The 23,862-nt window shown below is 46.5% G+C and overlaps 1 protein-coding gene across 1 annotated transcript in view; it reads right to left on the reverse strand.

Moving 5' to 3' along the window:
* Nucleotides 1–663, reverse strand: part of LOC143426280 (uncharacterized) — a 71,765-nt gene extending 71,102 nt beyond the window's left edge. The window contains exon 1 of the mRNA XM_076899629.1: nt 351–663. Coding sequence (XP_076755744.1) covers nt 351–585 — 235 coding nt within the window. The 5' untranslated portion in view covers nt 586–663. The remainder of the gene's footprint in view (nt 1–350) is intronic.
* Between the last annotated feature and the right edge of the window lie 23,199 nt (nt 664–23,862).

Consider the following 23,862-nt stretch of genomic DNA (forward strand, 5'->3'; position numbering starts at 1 on the left):
ACAAAGAATGAACTTTCTTTAATTTTGTTTCCCATTTCGTTCGATGATCTTGTGACAGATATCGAATACCAAAAAAGCAAAACAATAACACCTTCGAAACAATCGCAACACTATCTACATACGAACAACTCAATGAAATTTCTCGAACGAACATTTTTTCACCGAAAATAGACAGCGATACTATAAAGCTGCAAAGACGAATGTAACGAACAACGAGACATTAAAGTCAGCAAAGGGGACATTAAATCGACGTGTGCCGCTGTTTAAGAGCAGGCTTAAAGGGATCTCGCGATCAGCTTAACCCTCGCCTCGAGGGAGGTTTCGTCGCGGTGAAAAATGTAGCAGCTTACCGCAGTAATGGACCAGGATATGAAGAGTACCGGCGTGAATCCGAGAGTCGCACCAGGAAGTGGTGTCGACCTGGGGCTCGAAGAGAGAGAGGTCGAGGCCCTCCATGTCGCTTTCGCCGCAGGAGTCGCTCAGGGGCTCGAAATTCCCGGCGTTTCCCACCTCGTCCTCGTTGGTGATGTCCTCCGAAAGATTCTCGCCGCCTCCGCCGCGGCATCGCGTCGGTGTCAACGCCATTTTCCAAGGACTTCCGCGAAAGCCGTTCACCCAGCGAGCCCGCGCGGGCTCCCCTTTTTTTCTCGCGCGCCGCTCGAGAGGCGGGCACCACCTTTGGGTGTCGACAGTGAATTTTTTGAGAACGCTTCCCGGCCGTTCACTGATCGACCTGAATCATCGTCGTTGCGGACGAGACCGTGCCGTCGCTTCGCGGCAGCAGCAGCAGCACCAGCTCTCGATACGGAAACTGAAAACACACGCGGCGATACCGCGCGGTCAAACAACAACGCGGCTCCAAGTGGCGACGAAAGTGAACCGAGGCATATCGTGACTCTTCTGTGTGTGCGTTCTAGCGACATAGCCGCTTTCAGTTATCCGCTGGCTTAATTGCCGGCTGTAAATTAGCCGAGGCGAGTTCGCGTAAACGAGTGTCCTAATAGAGCGACGGTCTGGAACGTCGCATCGAGAGTGGATCGATTTAGATCGCGTGCTTTTGTCGCTTTTCATTCAGATTTCTCGCAGTTTTTTTTTTTTTGTTTACATCCTAGACAGCGTTGCGTGTTAGACTGCTACTGTAGCCTACAAGGTATATCTTTATGCATCAGCAAGCCTCAATTTTCAATGCATCGATTTAAAAATAACAATTCTTCCAAGTAACGAGGTATATTAAATTCATTTTTAATTCTATCGCTTCGTAGAGAGGTGTTCGTCGTAAAGTATTCGAGGAATCGCGGCTAGATTGATGATGGCTCCGTGACGAGACGATCCGCGAACGGAACGATAACGTGTAATTTTTGAAAACGTCGTCACGGCGATGTTTCCGGGATGAGAGGGGTATGAAAAGGGTCCGTGTGTAGTGGATCAAAGTTATGTACGTCCGTGACACGCGAGAGAACCGAGTGCACTCGCGGTGCCACGGTTCTGAAAGTGGTCGCTCTCGTGTCTGAAACGCGAAGACCCTCTTTAATTAAGCGAGCTTGTGTAATTAATTGCCTGTTCCCGGTCCATCCCCCGCGCGACATGTCAACGAGAGTTATGACCTATCCAACAACACCGTATAAGTGCCCTTCGCCGGGCCGGACGATCCAAAGCGGCGACCAGCTTCTTCCTTTTGGCTTCTTTTCGCTCGGGAATAAAATTGATGAGAGGAGATTTGAACAAAGCGGCCGAGAACGGCCGAGATTGACGTATCGGCGGATCTCAATGGCGTGAGATTAGAACGAATGGTTCGCGTGCAAGCCGATCGGATGGGGAACGTGTATCGTGACTGGTCGATGACGATAATGTAACGCGATAATCGTGCATAGATTTATCGACGGGTATTTCTTTTTTCAAATACAACTTAAATACTTTAGAGTACAATTGGGATCGATGAAAAGTTGAACAATTTCTTTCAATCGTTCAATTTATAAATTGTAGATTAAGCGAAGAGAAGAGAAATATAAGCACATTAATTATACGACGATTAATGTTACAAAGGAAGAGGGAGAGAAAGGTACTTTAAACGAAGGTACCTTAGTGAGACATTCTTTCATTCTGGACACGTTACAAAAATCCAATTCGAAGAAAAATTGAATGTAACCGGATAAACAATTGTTTTCAATCGTTGAATTTATAAATTGTAGATTAAGCGGTGAAGAGAAGAGAAATGTAAGCACATTAATTATACGACGATTAATGTTACAAAGGAAGAGGGAGAGAAAGGTACTTTAAACGAAGGTACCTTAGTGAGACATTCTTTCATTCTGGACACGTTACAAAAATCCAATTCGAAGAAAAATTGAATGTAACCGGATAAACAATTGTTTTCAATCGTTGAATTTATAAATTGTAGATTAAGCGGTGAAGAGAAGAGAAATGTAAGCGGATTAATTGTACGACGATTAATGTTACAAATGAAGAGAGAGAGAAAGGTACTTTAAACGAAGGTACCTTAGTGAGACATTCTTTCATTCTGGACACGTTACAAAAATCCTTTTAATCACACGATTTTCCAGCATGTAAACGAGCGGGCAACAGTTGTCCGCTTTCGAATGTAAACGACCAGCTTTATCTGCTAAACACCGGGAGGAGTGAAGCAATTTAGATTCTGGTCTAAGTTAAAGCGAAAGCGATTCTTCCAGCCCGTCGCGCGCGCTGCGTGGAATTAGTGCGTGGACTTTCTGAAGATGAATGCATTGTTATGAGTAGAAGCGTAGGATGCTTACGTTACGGTATACGTGACTTTGAGTACTAAATAAAATGTCGAGAGAAGTGGGTGCTTAGACAGTGGGTCTCGCTGCACGTCGTACAATTTTACATTTAAATGGCCCCATGTGACATATGTTAAAATGACAATCTGTTCTTGTCTTTATAGTGTACTACGACATCGCGTTTATTTTTTTTTTCGTGTAGCAATAACAATTTTTAAATCGTAAATATTATTCCTAAGTGTCTTCATTTTTTTTTTTTAAACAGGGAGGAAAAGATTAATGTACGAATATTTCTAACTGTCTGAATTTTATTGAAATGTAAATACTTTCAAGTTATTACGCATTCTACACGACCTATGCATCAAAACTCTTGAATAATTAATACGATTAACCTTCGAGGTGTATCTCTGCTAGTATGGTATCATAATGCAAGGTGTGGGCGACGGAAACCTTTTGAAATTTATGCATTGCTGTAAACGGAGCTAAAATACCCGACCTAGAGTGAACCAAGATGACGCATAGCTATCCTGTCGCACATTATCATCCTTCAAACGTCAAAGTTTATCTATATTATATAATGATGGATAATACCAAATTTCCATTCCTCTGGATTTATAGAAAAAAAAAACACGAAAAATAGAGAAAACAACTACATTTCTTACATAATTTTCGTTTATAGAAAATTCAGGGAAACTCGTTAATCTCCAAGTTTATCCATATTATATAGTGATGGATAATACCAAATTTCCTTTCCTCTGAATTTATAGAAAAAGAAAAACGGAAAATAGAGGAAACAGCTACATTTCTTATATAATGTTCTTTTATAGAAAATTCAGGGAAACCCGTTAATCTCCAGTTTCGGTGCACGAGAGTGCACTTTGGCCCCCAGAATTTGTTCCCCCTTTACTTTTCGTACGAGATGAGGGGGGTGTTCACTTTCGGCTGAAACCGCAAGTTAACGCGACGTGAACCGGCCAGGGGACATTAATTACTCGATGCCCGTGAACGAGATATATCGCGACGGCAGCGTGGCGTGCTCTTATGTCGATAAATTATTAACACATATTTACACGGGCCGCTTCCTGTGCCAACCGTCGCCCGCCACTGCGGATGCAAAAGCGAAAAAACCAGTTTCGTTGAAAAAGGATAACGGTGTGCGAGGAGCCCGCATGCCGAAGGCAGCTTCGCACGATGAAAATCTATTACTCGTGCTCGCGGTTGTTGGCCCAACAATCCTTTCCTCCCGAAACGCTGAAATTTTCAATTACGAGTTGCCGCTTCGATTGTTGTCCGAAGCAGGAGCCCATTTCAGGGACCGTTCCGAACTAACTCCTTTTCTCGAAACGCTCTGCTCGACATCGAAATTTCGAGGCGAAACGCGCGCGATTTTGGACTTTAAACTGCTTGCTGCTGCACCAAAAGAGTAAGAATAAATTTCTATCGTTGCAAACGACGAGAGGGTGCAAAGAAAATGTTGTATACAACGAATATGTAACGTCTTAGGTTGCTTCGTATTAGCAGATATTCATAATCGAACACACTTAACCCTTCGGCCCGGCTACGACCAATTGCGAGTCCCAACAAGAACTAAAATGATGATGATCATCATCATCATTAACTTAGCCGAACGGGGCTTAAGAACTCCTGGGGAAGAGAGCACGATAACATCGAACGGTCGTTAGAACGTTAAATCAGCCGAGTCTAGGCTAGCCGCGCAGGTTGGTCAAAACCGATTAGCCGGCGTTGCGCGCGCGACCACGTGCAAAGATCAAGATCGCGCGGGTACACGGCGAAGATCGCGTCAAGTGAACTGGTTTCGCGGATACCGTAGCGAGCGTGACGCGTGCGTGCGTGCGTGCGTGCGCTCGCGTATGCACGCGGCCATCGGCTCTCTCACCGAGCGAGATTGGGAAAAAGGAGTAAAAAGGCGATTGAGAGAAGAGAGATGGAGAGAGAGAGAGAGAGAGAGAGGGAAGAGGAAAAAGGAAGAGAGGCGAAAGGCAGAGGAAAAGCATAGCCAGCGTGCTGCAGGTCGTTCGCATCCGAGTTCGAAGTTGGCGGGCGAGCCTGTAATCGTTTCGTGACTACGGAGTAGAGAATCCGTTGCCCTTCTTTCTTTTCGGCTGCCTTTTCCAGCCGTCGAGGCACGATCAAAAAGTACGAGCCTATGGGAAAGAGATTGGCCGTCGACACGCACGCCGAAATTTCCAACCAACCAGGAGGGGATTTCATTTCGCCCTTGGCACGAAACCGTTCTCTACACGTTTACGTTTTCTGCTTGAACCTGGCTGGGCCTGTTCTAGGGTTCGATGAATTCCAGGTCGTCATTTTCATTCCGTTACTTTCACTATCCTCGCCACCTTTCCGTTCAAGTGTACTTCTACCTGTCTTTATAGACCGGACCAGCGTGTCCTTTAGCGACGATAGCAAGGTTCCAGCGTCGGGTTTATTTGCCGTTTCAAAGACGAAGATTGAATTGGGATTTCTTAGGTCCTGCAGGGTCAACGATGGGGCCAACATTCTTCGAGTTGTATAGAGTTAACCATCATTGTTAGAACGCTGGGTCGTCCTCCATTGTGCCCGTGCGTTATACGGTACTTAGTAACCCCCCTCCCCCCAAAAGGCGCCTATTTGGTTTACAATGTGAGCGCAGTATATTTCACCCTGGATGCAAAGTGTATCTGCCAACCGTGAAATTATTTGAAATTCTTTTCTCTGCTAGGTCTCTCGAAACCCGTACAAGTACCTATTCGTACTCTAGCTCCGACTTAAGGCAATTATACATTATATAAGGAATCAAGTTCGAATTAAAGTGGTTACAAGGTTTTACTAACTCAGCAGTGGATAAAAAAAGGTATCTGTTGATCAGAAATACGTAGAACCCTAAAGCGAGGTTAATATTTATTTCGAAACGTTCCGATAATCGATTGGTTCGACTCCCTTGTTCGATTCGATGGCTGAAATTAACGCGCTGACAAATTGAAACATGGTCGCGGCCAGTGTAAGCGTTGGATTACAAAAACGCGTATCCTCGAATTACATTATCCCTTTAATGAATGCCCCCTTCCAGGCCCCTTTATTCTGCCCTTCTGGCAGCGTCTCAGGCGTCGCGAAAAAGGGAGGGAAAAAAACAAGCAACCACTCGAGGGAAACCCTCGAACCGCCCATCGCACAAAAGCCCCCCAATCTCCAAAAAACCGCGACTAATTGCTCCATTCAGCCCCGTACCGCGTTCACTTCCTCGTCGGGTTGGCCAGCGGGGCATTCATCACCGGCAAATCGGGCCGAGACGCCGATGGGCGCGATGATCGCGCAGCAGGTGCGACGTAAAGGACCACCGACCGAGCGGGGACCGGTAAGGATCGCCTTCGAAGAGCTCCGTTTCGTGGATATCGAGGTGGAAAAGGTGCACGATCCAAGGAAAAGACGGCAGAGGGAAAACGAGACGCGTGATTCACGTTAAACGCGCGGTAAAACTTTCGTTGGTTGAATCGGATGTAGATCTTTATTGAAACGATCGAGTAATCTCTGCTCTCGCGGGAGAAAATTAATGATCGTACATTTAGCTATGTTCGAGAAATACTGATATTAAGAACCGATCATCTAAAACGATTCAGCATTGTATCTGAATTCGTTTGCAAGTGTTAAAATAATTTCGGACTAGGAGTTCCTTCGGAAGTTGTACATAATAGGTACACTATCCGGTCGATTTCACGAAGAAAGGATGTTAAACACTGCAGGCATTAATACACCTTATACGATAGACTCCTTATAACACGGTGAAGGAACCAGACCGGTGTTTCGATTTCGTTATGCTTTAGCTTCAATAATAATTGATGCAACCTTTAACTGGTAAGACTAAACGAAACACGAACGTGAATACGAAATATCAATGCCAAATCTTTGTGAAATACACGCGAGACACGATCAAGATCGTTCGATTCTCTCATAGTTAAACAATACACGAACAAGAGTGACAGATTTCAGCCACGTTTCCCAATTGCAGAAGGCAGAGACGTACGCGAACTCTGACATTTGGCGGTCGTCTCGCGGACTTACGCGGGCGACCTTAAAGCCTCTGGGAAGGATCTCGAGAGGATCTGTTCCGGCTACCACGAGGAGAGAACCATACCGTAAGCCAGTTCGAACCGGGGTCCGGTCGGTGGCCCAGCCGCGGCGAAGAGCGGGGAGGGACGGAGCCGAGTGCCTACTTACGACGACCGCGATCCCTCGTAAACATCGGACGGGAGGCCTCCTGGGAATCCGCGGGCAGGAGCAAGGATACCAGGTGCACTCGTCCTGATAACGAGCCTGGAAGTGGCCGCGCGCCGGCCGAAGATCACATTCTGCCCGGTTTTTTCCGGCGATGGCAGATTTACGAGCGGCGGCGAGGCTCGATTCAAATTCAGCGCCATGGGATCCACCGCCACGCGGTCCGCGCCGCGATAACGAACACACGCGTATCCGGGGAATGTTATTGGCTGGCTACCGCGGCCACCGCGTTGGTCCTTGCATGCGCCTCGACCCGCGTCGGTTTCCGCGCTCCCGGCTGAATCACGCGGCTGCCAGATAAATATCGGGGTAATTGCGATTACCTGACTGTTTAACTCGGTATCGGTCATCGATGGGTCTCGATTATAATCAGCCTCGAGCGTAGAGAGCACGGATAATAGGAACTCGATGTACCGCGGTCGAGATTAAGTTTTTGTTGCGACGAATGCGGTGGAAGACCTTGCTTAGATTTAGCTTTTACGTAAGTGACGAGAAATTTGGATAAGATAGTGGAGGAAGTTGTTTTAAAGGATATGATGTGTGATCGAATAGAGAAATCTCTGAAACAACTAAGACAAAGGGAACCGTAACACTGGTTTAATAAAATAAAAATCCACGAGGAGCATCGATTCGCTTTCAATCGCTCCTTATCATTCCCAATACTCAGTTCTCTTTCCAACACCCACCAGCGAGGTGATCGATCTCTCCACTCGCCAAGCGAATAAAAACGTTCCAACCACTTTCCAGGTAATCAAATGAGAAAAGAGTAATTGCCTCTTAAATTACCACGGAACCGATAAAATCAGTGGAGAGCAAAATCTCGGGACAGGAGATCGTACGAGGTGCGCGGCAACCCGGTCAGACTTTTGCGCCAGGCTCGCAGAAGTAAGAAGAAACGCGGAAGGAGAACGATGCATTCGCCTGCGTTACCTAATTGCTCCGCAACGATCATTCTCGGGCGTAATGCTGATTCGAATTCACCGGAACGCGTTCGGTTCGACGCCCCATTTGCCCCGTGGAACTCGGTTATAAGGACTACGCCCTCGGGACAAGGTAAGCGAGTAATGCCTGCTTTCCACGTGTGAGACCTTTTTATCGACGTCCCTCGATTGCCGCCAGTTTTGTATCCCGTGTAACGTAGACAGAGAAACAGGCTCGATTGGCGTTCGATCGTGACTTTGGAGCACTGATCGTTGTTCCAGAGAGATAAATATGTGTACACGTGTGTACTTTCTGGCGCCAGTTTCGAAAAGTTTCCTTCGAAGTAATGACGAACGCGTGAAAGAAACGCGTGTCATCGGAGATTACAGTAAAGCTCCTTAAAGGCGGACAATAACCTATTTGGGGAAGTACAAACTCTAACAGAAGACTTTAATTGTAAATATCTACCGTGAACTTCCGTTTCGCGTGAAATTTTCAGTTTAAAGCATAATCAAAGCTTCCATTTCACGTGAAACGAAAGTTCTAATTATATTTGAAAATCGAAATTTCTATCGCTAGACGAACGTTTCGAGAGCTGCGGTAATAAAACGTGGTTGTACAAATTGAGAACAGCGCGGATATAAACCGATGTCATTCACATGGACGCGATTAAATTGATGTAGGTGCCTATCGCTGGTGCCAACGAACGTTGCGAATGAAAATCAAGCTTGAAACTGGCGACGCTGCCGACGCGTAACGCAGAGGAGGGAACGAAAAGAAGCAGCGCGGATGAAAAAGGGACGATCGAAGTGGAACAAGCAGAAACGAGATCGGATCAGCTGAGAGGGGTGCCGTGTGGCGGTACCCGATAGAATGCTTCCTTAAATCAACGATACAGGCGAGATTTGTCAGACGCGAACTGGACGAAATCGGGCAATTTGTTTCGCAAAGACGACTATCGTTCCTCTGGCCGGCTCGTGTTTGGGAATCGCGTCGTTCGCGCGAATTGGACTACTTTTTCTTGTCATCGTTCGAGGTGGAGAGAAATGCGAGTAGATTTAAGTAGAAGGTTGGGATCGATCTTCTCGCTGCGTTTCCTACCGGGCAAGTGCAACGTAATTCGAAAATCTTTTCAAGGCGATTTTTCTCCCGCAGCTTGTAGTATAATTGACGCGCGCTTTGGCGCGATAACTCTCGTCTTACGTTCGATATCGAGCAATAAGAATAACTGCATTAAGAAGCGCATAATTACCAGCGAAGCTGCAGAATTAATAGAAAGAAATGTCGTTTCAACATTTTATATAAACACTTTATTCAAATGAAATCGCTCCACTTTCACCTCAATATTCAACCGCGATAAAACGACGAGACTTATGTTTTACAGCAAGATTTATATAATCCGCGATAACGTCAATTTGTCTTTTAATAACCGACTCAAACACAAGCGCCGAGCTTTACTTTTCCACCTGGCAATAGAAGACCACCATCGCGATAATACAATCCACGTAACCACGTAACCGCAAACCCATGCTAGCCAGCTAAAATCGCGTACTCAATTAGATAAAGCCATAAACGCGATCTAAACCATCGATCGAATTAACCGAGAGTCGTTAGTTGTGCAACCAGACAGTTTCATTCGACCAGTCGAATGTTACCAGCGACCAACAAAACGCAACGGCTCTTAACTAGCCGTAGGATCGCAAAAATGTTTAAGACTCGAGCGCAATCTAATTATCAAACGACCGGCTTACGCGGTATATAATAAACCGTTTTACCCACGCTCGACGCGGGATTACGAACTTTCGAACGAGCACGTCCAGGCAAACATCGATGGAATCGCGCGCAGGTCAGATCAAACAGTGAACATCGCCGCCCTAATAACTCTTTAACACCCTGTCCGTCGTGTCGCGGGGATCGAAATTAAACAGAGACACGAGACGAGGGCAAGCCTCGTCAGAATCAACCGCAAACTACCCCAGGAACCGTGTAATCTGTCCTCGGATGTTCGAGAACGCGTGCACCAGAGGAAACAGAAACTTATCTTCGCTACCGAATTTCAGGAGGCAGCAGACATCGCGGTTGCCTCGACTCTCGACTATCCGTCGTTTCCCTATGGTTTAAAGGGACTTTGCCCGGAAATTCAGTAACTCGACAGATCAAACGCGGCTAACGGAGCGAGACTATACGACGGCGAATCAAAAGTACGGACGAGGGGGATGCCAAAGGTGTCCTCCGCTTCCTTCTCGCGTAGGCAGCGAGTCGGCCCGTTTCCTCGAGTCTTTCGAAAGTTTCCGCGGCTAGATCGCGTACCAAGAAGGCTGGCTTATAAATTATTGATGCCCTCCGAAGCTTTTTCCAACGGAGAGTAAACGGCGCCAACTTTCATCTTTTCCCCTCTCGCAACCGTGTTTCCTCCTTTCTTTCCGGTTTTTCGGTCCCTCCTGCCTCTGGTCCACGCTCGAAACTCTGTTTAGAAGCAGTCGCGACACGACGAGCATTCGAAACTGTAACTCTGCGTGGAGAGAAAGAGAGAGAGAGTGAGAGTGAGAGAGAGAGGATGGAATAGAGGGCTCGCTAACGACCGATGCAATAACGACTGAATAAAACCTTAACAATCATAACACGCGGACCCGTGGATTTCTTGCAACATCGATCTTAAGCCGCGGCTAGCGCCCGGAGGGTCAAGGGCTTATTACGATCTGTCTTACCTTGAAAACCCATTAGGCGCAACTGAACTTTTTTTCGCGGTCGTAAACTTTCGTTTCCTAACAGCGACGCTCCGCGGCGTGTCTACGCCGGGTCTCTAGCAATCACGAGGGAAAGTGCAGGTTTTTTCTTCCTTTTTTTTCCTTCGTTTCTCATTTCTTTCTCGCTGCGAGTGTGTGTGCCGTACATTCAACCAGCCGCGAGAGCCGGCTGGATGAATTTATGAATCGAACGTATTATTACATCATTATTATATTCCACAATTCATTAGACGTTACTGCGTTATTGCACAATTTCGAAGGGGGAATATTGTACTTTATACCCGACGGACGCGAAAGGACATTAAACATTTATTTCTCCGTTCCTCGTTACCAACGATTGTTCGTTATAATGCGCGCACGCCATTAAAAGATCCAACGTACGCACTCTCAAAATAACTTTATATCCGGAAAATCGAATTATAATCATTTCGATATACACACGCTCATTTACCTTGTAACACGTAAGTAATTATATTCTATCCTCTCGACAGATAATTTCAGTGACATAATCGCGTGTTTATAAAACATACTTTTTTTATATTTTCCCGTGTATTCCTATTATTGTTACTGTATCGATCGGTACACTGAAGTAGTTGCAATTCTGATAAATCAAATAGTTTCTCCCTTTTATTAGGTTTTCACTCGATGACTGCAAATGCAATTCAACGAAACAACTTTGCCATCCCGTGCAGCTATTATTCCCAATAAATCAATGTCGCGTTCAACTCGAAACTGCAATATTGCGAATAAAATGTCGAAGTGCAATATCAATTTGTAACTGTTCCGCTTTGATTTCAAAAAAAAAAAAAAAAAAATATCAGTCCTCCAACGTGCCTGCATCGAAATAATGAAAAAAAAAAAACAAAAATACAAAACCAACGGCAGAAAAAAGCGCGGATATAAATCAAGAAATATTCATCCCGCGAAAGTAATCAACATCACGAGCAGGTCTTCCCGCGTTGGCTGCGTCGCGAGGACGAGGATTTAAATTTGAAAACGGTCGGCAAACGCACGGTCGAAATAAAGCATTTGCTGCAAAGAACCGCGCGTGTAGTTACTCAACCGCGGCTGGCTACATTTAATTATGCAGAATCTCGCGAAATCCATTTGCCCGGCAGATAGAGACGCGTCGATTTTATTCGACGCGTCGAGCATAACCCCACCCCTTGACCGCCACGGTCAAGTCGTATTAATCTTCTTTACGTTAGCTGCTCGATGGTATTTACATCGAGACGCGTGTATTGAAAAGTTGATCGAGCCAGCCAGCAGCTATGCCACGAATGTAAACACGTCGCGCGTAGCTGGCTCCGTTCAGAAGTGGTCACGGACTTCCTACTTTTCAGGAAGGTTATCGAAACGCTTGGAACGATACGAGCTGGGACGGGTACAACGATCGCGTTCTGTTATTGGAGAAAAACTGTGCCGGATTAAAGTATTTATAGTGCATTAAACTGGATCCCTGCTCCGCGGAAGGAGAATCGATAAACTCGCATTTGCAATTCCAAGTTCTGTTTAAATTTGTATGCAACCGGTGCTTCGAGCCGGACGATCGAGCAGGATTTAACAAATGTAAACCCAGCCATTTTTCCTATTTCCCGATGCAACCGCGAATTCGCCAGCGCTACAGATGACTCTCAACGATAAGATTATTGGATTCACGATCGAATTGCAAATGCGCTCGATAATTGCGCTTAACCAGCTAATCCTCCCGACTGTTCGTACTCGACCTGTGCACACAGCGATCTGCCGAATTCCCTCACGAATAAAGCGATTCAATCGATCCACCTGTTAACTGAATTTCACAAGCGACACTTCGATATGCCTCGGAGGATCGCGCGATCGAGAACGCGTCGATTGACAGTTACAAACCTGAAGACGCGTTACGACGAGCGATGGACGTCGCCAAAATATTTCCTGCATGCAACTCCGCCAGGATTCGAGCGCTTCTCTTCTTCGCGCGACTCAAGAACCCTTTCGACCCCCAGTCGACGTGCACGAACACATAACGACGCGTCCCTCGAGTTCCTTCGATCAGAATCTCCGCATCGAGAAATCGCGACGTACCCCCAGGTTACCACCTGGTTGTTCACCCCCTGAGGACGATACACGCGTCGAGTATTACTCGAGCGAGTCGTTCGACCGCGCGAAACACCAGAGACACTGTCACTTCACCGCGAGGTTAGCAGGGTTAAAACGCGACGAGGGTGGCACGCGGAGTCACCGTGGCCATCTTTGGCGCGCGATTCATTCGTCGATCGCTTCCGAGACGGAACACGAGAGAGAGGATGCTTCAGGTCGGCGAACCGTTTGAATCGTCACATTTTCCCGCTGACCGCGCGACCGAACGGGAACGCACGAGACACACGCGATGGTTGCTCGCCGCGAACTGACACCGCGGGACAATGCTGGCCGGCCGACGCTGAACGAGCGCCCACGGAAACGACCGAGCGGATGGCAACTATTACGTGCGTCGACCGATTGACGGCCGCGGGGCTATTGATATTTCCATGCTTCTGCTAAACCTTTCTGTCGGCGCTCGAACGGACGCGAATTAAATTCTTTACGTTCTCAGAAGGAGAGATTCGACGGGAAACGGCCACCTTACCGGTGTTATGAGCATACGTTCCGATCCTTGGGTCTGTTCGAACGCGAAAGGCGATCTAATTCGACCGTTCGAAAACTACTTTGCCGTGCACGGTCCCGCGCGCGCGATTACAAAAAAAAAGAAATTCTGATTCTGATTTTATTTGTGGTTAGCAACATGCTGGGTTTCTTTGTCCATTAATTATCAATGTTATTGTTAACACTGAACATTGCGTTCGTGTCTTTTGAGATTCTCATTGTGAAACGAGGAATGCAAGTAAACTTGTAATGCAAACTCCCTAAATATTGAGTTTATTGATGATTAGTGTCTTTATACTGTTGATAAAATTGTAAAGTATATGCCAGAATTTAAGAACGCATTTAATGCGTACAATAATAACTGACTTTAGTACCTAAGAATTGCGTATACTACGATTAATTAACAGAGTACGAAACCGTGAACGAAATGAGGAATGTATACGAAAGTCTGAATTCAGAGTGTCCCACTGTCGAGAGAAAGAGTTTAACGAGGTATTTCGCGACGATGGCACATTTCGATTAGAGCCACGAATCGAGAACAGCGTACTCGCGTCTTCAGTACGCAGATCCAGTGTTTTATTCATCATTTAAACCGCCGTTGGTATCTCGTAGTCGGCTCCTCTTTCTCTCTGCCGCAGCAAACGTCACTGTGACAAATGGCACGAGGTATACGCGAGGTTAATGACAAACTTTCCTCACCGTATCGAGTGGAAGAAGGAGAGGAAGAGCAGTAAATTTTATTTGTTCCAAAGTACCACTCCAGCGCGGGAAATAGCCACTATATTGCCAGCCGTTAAATCAAAACGCGCAAAAGGAGGAATGTAGGGGGACGGCGGAAGACGAAACGTGATAAAATAAATAGAGCAACGGAGTATAAACAACATTTATACAAAACGCGGATCTCTAAGGAAATACTTAAATAAATCAAGACACGAATACGACGGAATTGGTATAAAAGAGAAATTGTACAACTATTGCCTACAATTATTACGCTTATCTTCGAAGAGAAAAGTAAACACGCTAATTATAAGAGCATTAGGGAAAGAAATTCGACGAATGTTCCTTTCATAAATCAACCTAGGAAAAGTCGAAACGGTAAACGCTGAATAATGAAAAAATGATTTACGCTTTTCAGTTACGCACTTTCTGTTAATTATCCACGTTCTATCGCTACACGAAGGAAATTGAACACGGAACGTAAATTATTCTACGGCATTATTATTTGAAATAATGATCTGTCAGTCTGTTTCTCGTCGAAAGTTTCGAACGGATCGGTTAACGAATCTAACTATACATTTAATCGAACTCTTCACACTTTCGTGCGTAGTATGGAAAGCGTTAATGATCGAAGTCAACGTTCTATGAATTCTAATTAATATTACAGGAAAATAGAAATACCGCCTGCCTGCTAGCATCAAAGGAAAAAGCTGATCGAATTTCAATTTCCACTCGAGTAATTTCACGTGTATCAGTTTCTCCTCTTTTAAGTCCCCATAAACTGTCGCATCGAGGGGTTATCATTTAAATTATAATTCGCGACGTACCAAAAGTATCTGGAAAATCTACTTCACCGAGCCTCTAAATATCTCGCGAGGTATATTTATTGACCCACGCCGCTGATACAACCAAGAGCTTGCACGGGAGGGAGGGTTGCAAATTATAGTGAGGCGAATAAAAAACTGGAGCTACACTATGATTTGGCATTATTTCAAGTTACCAGATATAAGTTATTTCGAACCACTTCCATGCTCCCCCCTGCGAGATTATCATTTTTAAATATGTACACCGCTATCGTTCGAGCCGTGGCGATACGAAATCGTCGATCTCGAATGTGCTAACATCCAGACTTATTCACCCATTGCGCGCAGGCATTTACAATCGGCGATCTCATTCTATTCGCGGTTCAGCGGGTACGTACGCCGCGCTGCGCGCAACTATTTTGCCACGTGGTGGAATTAGATCGAGAGGTTTATACACCCGTGGTAATATAAATGTTTAGAAACAAAACGAACGTTGATTAATAGGATCGGCACGTAGAACTATCAGGATGCGCGGCACGTTGGAAATCTCGTCGATAAAAGTATTTCTATCGTCCATGCATCCATCTCGCTGGCTAATAACAGTGATTTCCAACGCATCCTAGCGATAATTATTTTTCACGAGTCTCGTTAAAGCTCTCCTTTCACCCGATTCGATCTAAATAATTCTCCAATTATCTTTCTACGTTTGTCCTTTCTTTTCCCTTCAACTGTACACCAACCGTGAAAGTGATCGCGCGACATCCGAATCGTTGAAACACTCGAGGAGACACGCGTACCCGATCTACGGGTCGACGCGTCGTTCCCTCTCTCGCGTGAGACCGGAATTCCACCCTGCGTAAGCGGTCACCGGAACGCGGCGTCTGTCGCGCGTTCGCGCGAGATATTCAAACATTGTTCTAAATGCGGAGGTGGTCAAATATTTATGGACGGCCGCGTGTAGGTGCCCCTCGACGCGCGCGCCGGATAGAGACGTCTACGCAGCGTATCGGCCACTCCTAAGTTATACAGTTAGCGGCGGCGGCAGTCAATGCCTGTAAACCGGTCGTGAAAATAAAGCACGTGAAATTAGCCAGACGAGCGTGTTCTTCTTCCCGTGCACGCGCGCGAAACGGGACGCGGGGGCGAGCGAGGCGGCGTCAGGGGTGTGCGGCCTGGATGGGAAGCCATGGTGTGACTTTGAAGTCGAAAATAGCCAAAAATCCGACAGCCTGCGGCGTAAAACGCGGGAACCGCGGCCTGGCGCTCTCCGCGGAACGACGACGGCCCTCTTCACCCCGCGGGCACCGCCGCCGCTAGAAAAGTAACGGTGCCACCACGATCGTTGAACTTGCCACGATGCGACGCTCGGGGGCCATTAAAGAGAGGCTAAACAGAGTACCCGGGTATGGGATTCATTGTCAGCGCGGGAGAACGATCGTTCGACTCGGCTGACCGCCTGCGGGCAACTCCTTCGCGGTCCGCGTCGCCGCCGGGTAACGTAACGATGCGATAAGATACGCGAATTTATTGAAGTGTAAAGCCTGCAAATTATCAACCACCGTGCAACCACGGCCCGTGGACGAGTGGACTCGGCCCCGCTCGTTCGAGGGGCTTTAGATCGCGATCCGAGGTACACCGCGGCACGAGGTAACTGCCGGAATGGTTACGAGAGAGACCCGTGGGTTCGTTCAGATCGACGCGATGATACCTTGGCAACTGCAGAAGGGTTACGTAACGCGTGGAGTGTCCGCGAGCTGACTTCAATCGCGAGGATAGTGATAGGGGTGCGCGCTCGAGGTTCGAGTGGCTCGATTGGTCGATCGGTTTGATTGCTGGCCTGGGGGACAGGGTTCGAGCTTTTTCCTCGACGGTTGGGGAAATTTCATTATTTTTTACGTCTACGATTCTTGTCTGTATAGTTCGAGCACACAGTTGGAGGTACACTGCTTTGCGCTGAGTGGATGATTCGTTACGCGTTGAAGGAAAGTTCGTGTTTATTAAGTCGTATATATGGAGAACGTGTTACGACAAGATTGATATTTTGTGTGTCTTTCTGTAATCTTTTATTCGAGGGAAAACGAAACGTTCGTTGCGATGGAATTGGGTACTACTGCGGGTCAAGCGCCTCGAGGGGTGGCTTCGCGTGCTAAGGGTTCGTTCGCCTGATGAGATAACATTTGTTCTAATATGTAAGATAATTTACTAGAACGAGAGAAGAAATCGCTGACGGCGGGTAACGCGAAGCTATGCGTGGAAATATTTTAGTTTCTAATTTGCATAGATTCTGCGACAGTGATAATAGAAATATGGGCGTGTTGCGAGGTAAAAAAAAAGTGTGGGGAACATTGCGCAAAGCGAAATACCATTTCATAAGTGAAAAAGATTGAAATTGCCCTCGTAGGTGTGCGCAACGGGGAACTGTAATGGAACAAGAATTATGTTGTTGAATTCTAATATTACGTTCGCTAATCATGCTGTAGAACAATTCTTGCTTGGCATCATCTTGATAGGGATACGTTTCGTTATAGTTATCGAAGGAACGAGAGCTGTATTTCTATTGGAAAATACGATCGAAATCGCCAAATGCGCGTTGAAATATAATTGTTGCTAAATATGTACACGTGAATTATAAAGAAATTGAACGAATGCCGATGTAACCGATATACAATTACTTCGATTATACAAACGGGTCTTAAAAAGCATACAAGATGTTATAACCAAGAGTTACACGCTAAATTTAAACACGCGAATAATAAAACTCTATCGCGATCCCAAACGATCGTCATTAAAGAACTCATTGTTTTACCTTTCCACCGTTACGCAACCCAAATCACTGCTATAACGCACAACAAGTGCACCATCCCTCTTACCAGCGTCAAACAAAACTCATAGGTCATTATCATCCTAGCTTCCACGAGCAGCCGCATTATGCAGAGTCATGAATATTTATGCCCGCGCATCCACGCCGCTATCAGCCTCGTCTTCCCTCGAAAAGTCCGCCGCGACAAGAATCAAAACGGCCGCTAGTCGCGTTAATGACAGACGGCAATGCGTCGCGTTTAACCAAAATTGCTACGAATAACAGTCCCGATTGTATTCGCGTAACGACCGTGACATTGCGACTAACGTTCGCAACATTCCACCGTCTCGTTCCCCTCGACGAGGCGACTTTTACGAATTCCACCAGCCCCGTCGACTCGCGACGCGATAGAAAACCGGCGGAAACGCGCCGCAATCGGTGAAATTTACGATGGTCTGCCGTGATCCGGGATAATTTCAGAATCCGGCGGCGATGATGCATGTCGACGGGGAGCGTCCTCGTAATAAGACGCTCCTTCGCGTAATACGCCCGCCGTTTATAATGTAGTCGCGTTAAATAAATGGCGAGCGGAGATTACGGGAAGTAATCACGCGTCGTCCGTGGCAATCGTCCTCGTGATAACACCCCTAACGTCCGTTCCATCGCGAAACATAGTCCTCTCGACTGTTAAAAAACCCCTTCGTCGATCGTCCTCACGACGTACGTCCACGTATCCCTCGTTTCTTCTCTTTTCCACTCTTTTTGCTTCTCTTCGTTCGACGTGTCGAGCGTTCACGGCGTCGCGTTCAGATGCGCGACGGGACGCCGATTGAAATTTCGCTCGACTCGCGATCAGATGACCGTCGCCGTTAAATGTTCTGGGTCAGCCAGGCTCTGCGAACGGGAACACGTACGACACGTAAGCCGCGCGTGATCGGGGATGTCCCATTCACTAACGATCCGGCGAGGAAATCCTTAGGAAACGCTGCATAAACAACTTTCTGTTGGGAACGGGTATCGAACAGTGTCATCGATAAGTGTGTCTCCTGTCGGCTCTCTACATCGATATGCAGCCTGATTCTACTTACCGATACTACTTACACCCGGACGCAGCTATTCTACTGTTCGTGGCTTATTCTACTTTTTGTTATTCTATTCATAGACCACTATGTAGTTCGAAAGAATTTTTCGTTTATTAAATTGCGTAATAATTGTATCGTGGAAATGGATGAGTGTGTTTCATTTTTTACTACCTAGTTTTTTAAATATTTTTTCTGATTAAAACATTTAAGTAGAAGCACTTGATTTGCAAAAGGTTGAATTTAAGCTGTCAATACAATATTTATTTTAATTGATTTCATTTTATTTTCTATTCTTGAATCATTGTATCCGTACACACTAATACCATCCAGATAATAAAGGAGCCACAAATAGCGTAAAAAGAAGTTTGAAAAGAACGACGCCATCGACCCCGCGCTTTCATACAATACAACTTCCAGAGCGTGATAAAAAGACCTCGCCGCACGTATCCACGGTATATATACCATTTTTCTTCCGCCAGCCCAAGAAACATCCTCCTCCAATTTACTCCATTAAACTCCAGGCATTCCGTACGTTTTACGACTCGCGTGAGAAAACTGAAACCTTTTCACACCCCGCGATCACATTCCCGATCAGCCCACCGCGAACAACCTCTCGTAACGAAACCCACCAGCCAGGAATCGAAATCACCACCCGTGGCCAGCGGAAGAAAAGAAGAAAAGAAGAGAAAAAGAAAAAGAAAAAGAAAATCGACGAGAAGAAACCACCGCGAACGGATCGACCCAGATTGTTCTCGACGCGTATTCGCCGCGAAGTTCACCGGATGTCCAACGGCGCGCGATATCGACGACCACGAGGAGAACAATGCGGAGAGTTCGACAGCAGGCATTCTCGAAGCGCGAATCAGACGCGAAACCAGAGGCCCAGCGAAATGGCTTGGACGTGAGAGGATCCCATTCGCGGAAGGAGGACGAGCGCAACGGCTCGGCTCCGTGGGTTTCCTCGAGGGCTCGCAATTCATCCTGCGGATCGTGCGCCCGGGTTCCGCCAACGCTCGCGGCGTTCGTATTTCATCCGATCCGTGGCGCGCGGCCGAGATGCAGCGGCGGAGGAGAGAAAGAGCCTGAATCGGTGACCAACGAGAGAATCGAGAGAGCGCGGCTGGCATTTCGAATCGGCTGGTTTCGCACGTTTCAATAAATCTAACGGTGTACATCGAGATGGTGCCGGAGAGTCCGAAAACTGAGCATCCACTCGTATCGTTCTCTGGTATGCGACGTCGTTACGTTTTCGTCTTCTAACGGTCGATTCGTGGAGGTTTGGAATTTAGTCGTTGGAATAATATTATCGACATTTTTTTCGATTGACACGGTTTTCGTAGCGGCTTCTTGGTCGTCTTCGCATCAGACGAAGTTCAGAATTTCAGAGTTTTGTAGACTAATCAAATGTGGATGAGAAGGTACGATAAAAGTAAAAGAATCTGAATTGACACGGTTTTCATAGCGGCTTCTTAATCGTCTTCGCATCAGACGAAGTTCAGAATTTCAGAGTTTTGTAGACTAATCAAATGTGAATGAGAAGGTACGATAAAAGTAAAAGAATCTGAATTGACATGGTTTTCATAGCAGCTTCTTGATCGCATTCGCATCAGAATTTTGTAGACTAATCAAATGTGGATGAGAAGATAGGATAGAAGTAAAGAAATAGAAAAGAATAGAGACGAATAGAGAAGAAATGATACGACAATGACCACCAACATGAAAACAGAAAGCAAAGCGCAGACAAGCTAGTCACAGGAACGATCTAAACATTCGCGCGACCATTGGCAAGAGTAATCGTGCAACGGGACAATGGCACATTCCTGATCCACACTGACTCACCGTATCCGAGTGACGTATCATTCTTTTAATACCACGACGCGAGATGGACATTTAACTAATCGAGCCCATCAAGATTCTCCGTAACTTTGCGTATTCGCGAATTTAGATACGCGGCTCTCGTCCGCTGCCATCCAACAAACGGACACCAAGGACGTCGTACCATCCGACTGAAAAGAACGAGGAACCCATAAAAGAAAGAAGCGTTGTCGCAAAAAAGTCCAAGAGAAGAAAGAGAAATGTGAAAATGCCTGCTCCTGCGTGACGTTTGAATCGTGGCCACCTTTCGAGCGCTTTAGGACCTCCGAAGACGAGGACTACCAGGTGGCCAGTCGAATTTATCGCGGTCTTGCTAGCAGTTACTCGCGCGTTTCGTCGTCCAGGAGGCACAGTTCGAGCGATTTTACATTCGTAGGAACGCGTCGGGGCCGGTGCTAATTTATGGCCAGCGACGCCGCGCGTAAACGGCTGTTAAAAGACGCCTAAGCGCGGTGCGCGACCGGTGCACGAAGCGACGCCGCTACCGTCGAGGGACACAAGGCTCTCCCCAATACTGACGGGAGCAATAAAATCTCGCGGTTACTCCAACTTTCTCCACGGTTTGCCTGGCTGGGTCGTCGAGATTCGTCGCGGGGGTGGGAAGCCCGGGAGATGATAGATTTCGTGGGGGAGTTCGAGGGTTGCGAGTTGATCGAACCGCGATTAATTTTATACCCAGGCGATATTGTATGCATAGCGCTGGAATTGGTTTCATTGGATTTCCCGTGGCCGACCGGAATGTTTTCAAACTCGCTGCTTAACAAATTAAATGGCTTTAAGATGCCTTCGGCGAGGAACGGATGCAATTAAATTGATTTTCCCTTTAAACTGATGTAGTTACTTATCCGCTGTTCTGAACAACAGAATTCTAAAAATTGGAAACTGCAAATCGAGTAACTATAATTAATGATTGATACTGTATTACCGATTCTAGACAGAGTTACAGATTAAAATGAAATCAAGTTTCAGTCTCTATCTCGTACAAACTCAAACAAAGTGTTTACTGGATTAGCAAGAAGATATTTTCGATGTTCACGCATAGATAGCGTTATGATATTCTCCTTTCGACATTTAATATCAGTCGCATTTAGGTTTGCTTATAAGTAGAAAATTAAAAATACTTTCTTGTCAACCCAATACATACGCAAAAATTAATATTACTATCGAAATAGTTAGAAAAAACGTTACGTAAAACAGTACATCAATCTCCTCGTAAAAAAAAAACTGTTAATAAACAGCGTTCAAATATACTTGCGCTCGCAATACATGTTTCAATTGCCGCATGAAAGCACGCCGGATATACCCACAGTTTCAATATCGCAGGGGTCCCGTAAAAAACTACGGGAAAATATCGATGCGAACCGGGCTATTCGTAAACTCGACGCTCGACACGAGCTTTCGAGACGAAACAAGGCGATCCAAGAAAATTCAATCGAGGACAGACCGACGTAGGATGCAGGAGAGGTAGAATTTGTTCGCGCGTGTTCGAGGTGGCAAACGAAAACGCGTTAATTGCGGATGTAACTGCCGGCGCGTTACCATTTTTTCATTAGCTGCATTTACACGGCCAACGAACCGGATAAGCGTTGATTCAATTATCTTTTCGTGTCCGTCGTGGCATCAAATCCTGTTCGCGAGGAAATTCATAATTTGTCGCGCAAGAGCTGAGGAGGATTTAGACTTTTAATTAAACAAACGCGTCTCGTCGTTCGGGTACGTTTGATAAATTATCGTACGACGTACAGTCGCGGTGGAAATATAACGCGAAACGCGAATCGATCGGAGAAGAGCGCGTGTCTCGTGCCTCGAAGCATCGATTCGAAGACACGCAGCCAGCAACTACTGTAAATTGCAGGATATCAATCGATCTCGCTGTTTTTTTTTCGCGGATCCGAACACGTGAACTTGCTCGAACAGTTCCAAAGCCACGCTGCGTTTCTCCTATCAATATTTAAATCCTCTCTTTCGCAACGAACTCGCGAACGCGCGGTTCGATGTACCGTAACGGTTTACGTGCACCGAGCGCAATTAATTGACCCGCGAACGCCACATTTTCGGGATAACACACTTTAGAGTCGAGCGTTCGCGAGAAGGTGTTCGCGTTCCGTTTGTTCGCGCGCTGTAAATTCCGAAAGTTGCATCGCGGATCGGAAATATTTCGAGAAAAGACGAATATTGTGGGGGCGACTTAACCCGCTATCTCGCGTTCCAGAGATGCGAATCTCTGGGACTCGTTGAAACGAGGCGCGCGCGAAGGAGGGAAACATTCGAGATGAACTCGTCTAACGGGGGACAAGGACGGCGCGACTCTAGTCCAGTCGGCCTCGAAAACCTCTACGTGCCGTTATTATTCCCGTCACCCGTTACTCGACGAGGGAATAAAAAGAAGAGCAAGCCGCGGAATCACTGGGTTTGTGCCTCGCGCATATGGCTATGTGCCGATGTTTCTCGCTCTGCGAGCCGCTCAAAGGCTTTTTGCCGATGATCGCGTGCTCCTCTCGCGTCTGCCGATCGAAAGGGATATTGGACGCGTTACTCGGGGACCGCCAGTCCCCTTTTATCTCTTACGACTTCGAAATCTGTGCGCTACAAATTCATTTAGAAAAAAATTAAGACTCTTCTGTGTGTAACCCCTTGACGTATTTTGACGGGGCTAAATTCGTGATGAGAATTTCGAGTCAAACGTGGATATCGCCAGTTTGATTCGTGATCAAAGGTTCGTACCAAATAATATTAATGACACGAGTCGAACTTGCGATCTTCATTTTTGGCCAAATATAATAATATGATTGTAATTAAAAGTTTACTATCCCCCTATTTTAATCATTTTAAATTAATATCTTGACAGTTATGTCAATTGCTATATCGAAATATAAAGGGGAAGATATTCTTCACGGTAAGGTGAAGGCGTCGACGTCCCCCAAAGGAATCTCTCGAATATCAAACAGCCCATTTATATTTCCCACTAAATCAACACCATTATCCTTCCCTCCATAGGCTTCCGCCCTCGACGATATCCCCAACAATCACCCCATTTATGGTTCGGCATCGGGTATTATCGGCATCGACAACGAACAGCACTGTGCGCGAAAACGCGCGAACGTCGACGCGCTGATCGCGGACTGGGAGGTTCTCCCGCGGAGTTTTCACCCCCTGCACGTTCCACGACGGGCTCCATCGCCCGCCGCGGAAGTTTCCGCCGTCTGCCAGCCCGCCCCGGTATCGCTTTTATTCCCCTCGCCCCCCTGTTCCCAGCGAAACGCGCGC

The sequence above is a fragment of the Xylocopa sonorina genome, chromosome 8 (genome assembly GCF_050948175.1).
Source record: "Xylocopa sonorina isolate GNS202 chromosome 8, iyXylSono1_principal, whole genome shotgun sequence".
NCBI classification, from domain to species: Eukaryota; Metazoa; Arthropoda; class Insecta; order Hymenoptera; family Apidae; genus Xylocopa; species Xylocopa sonorina.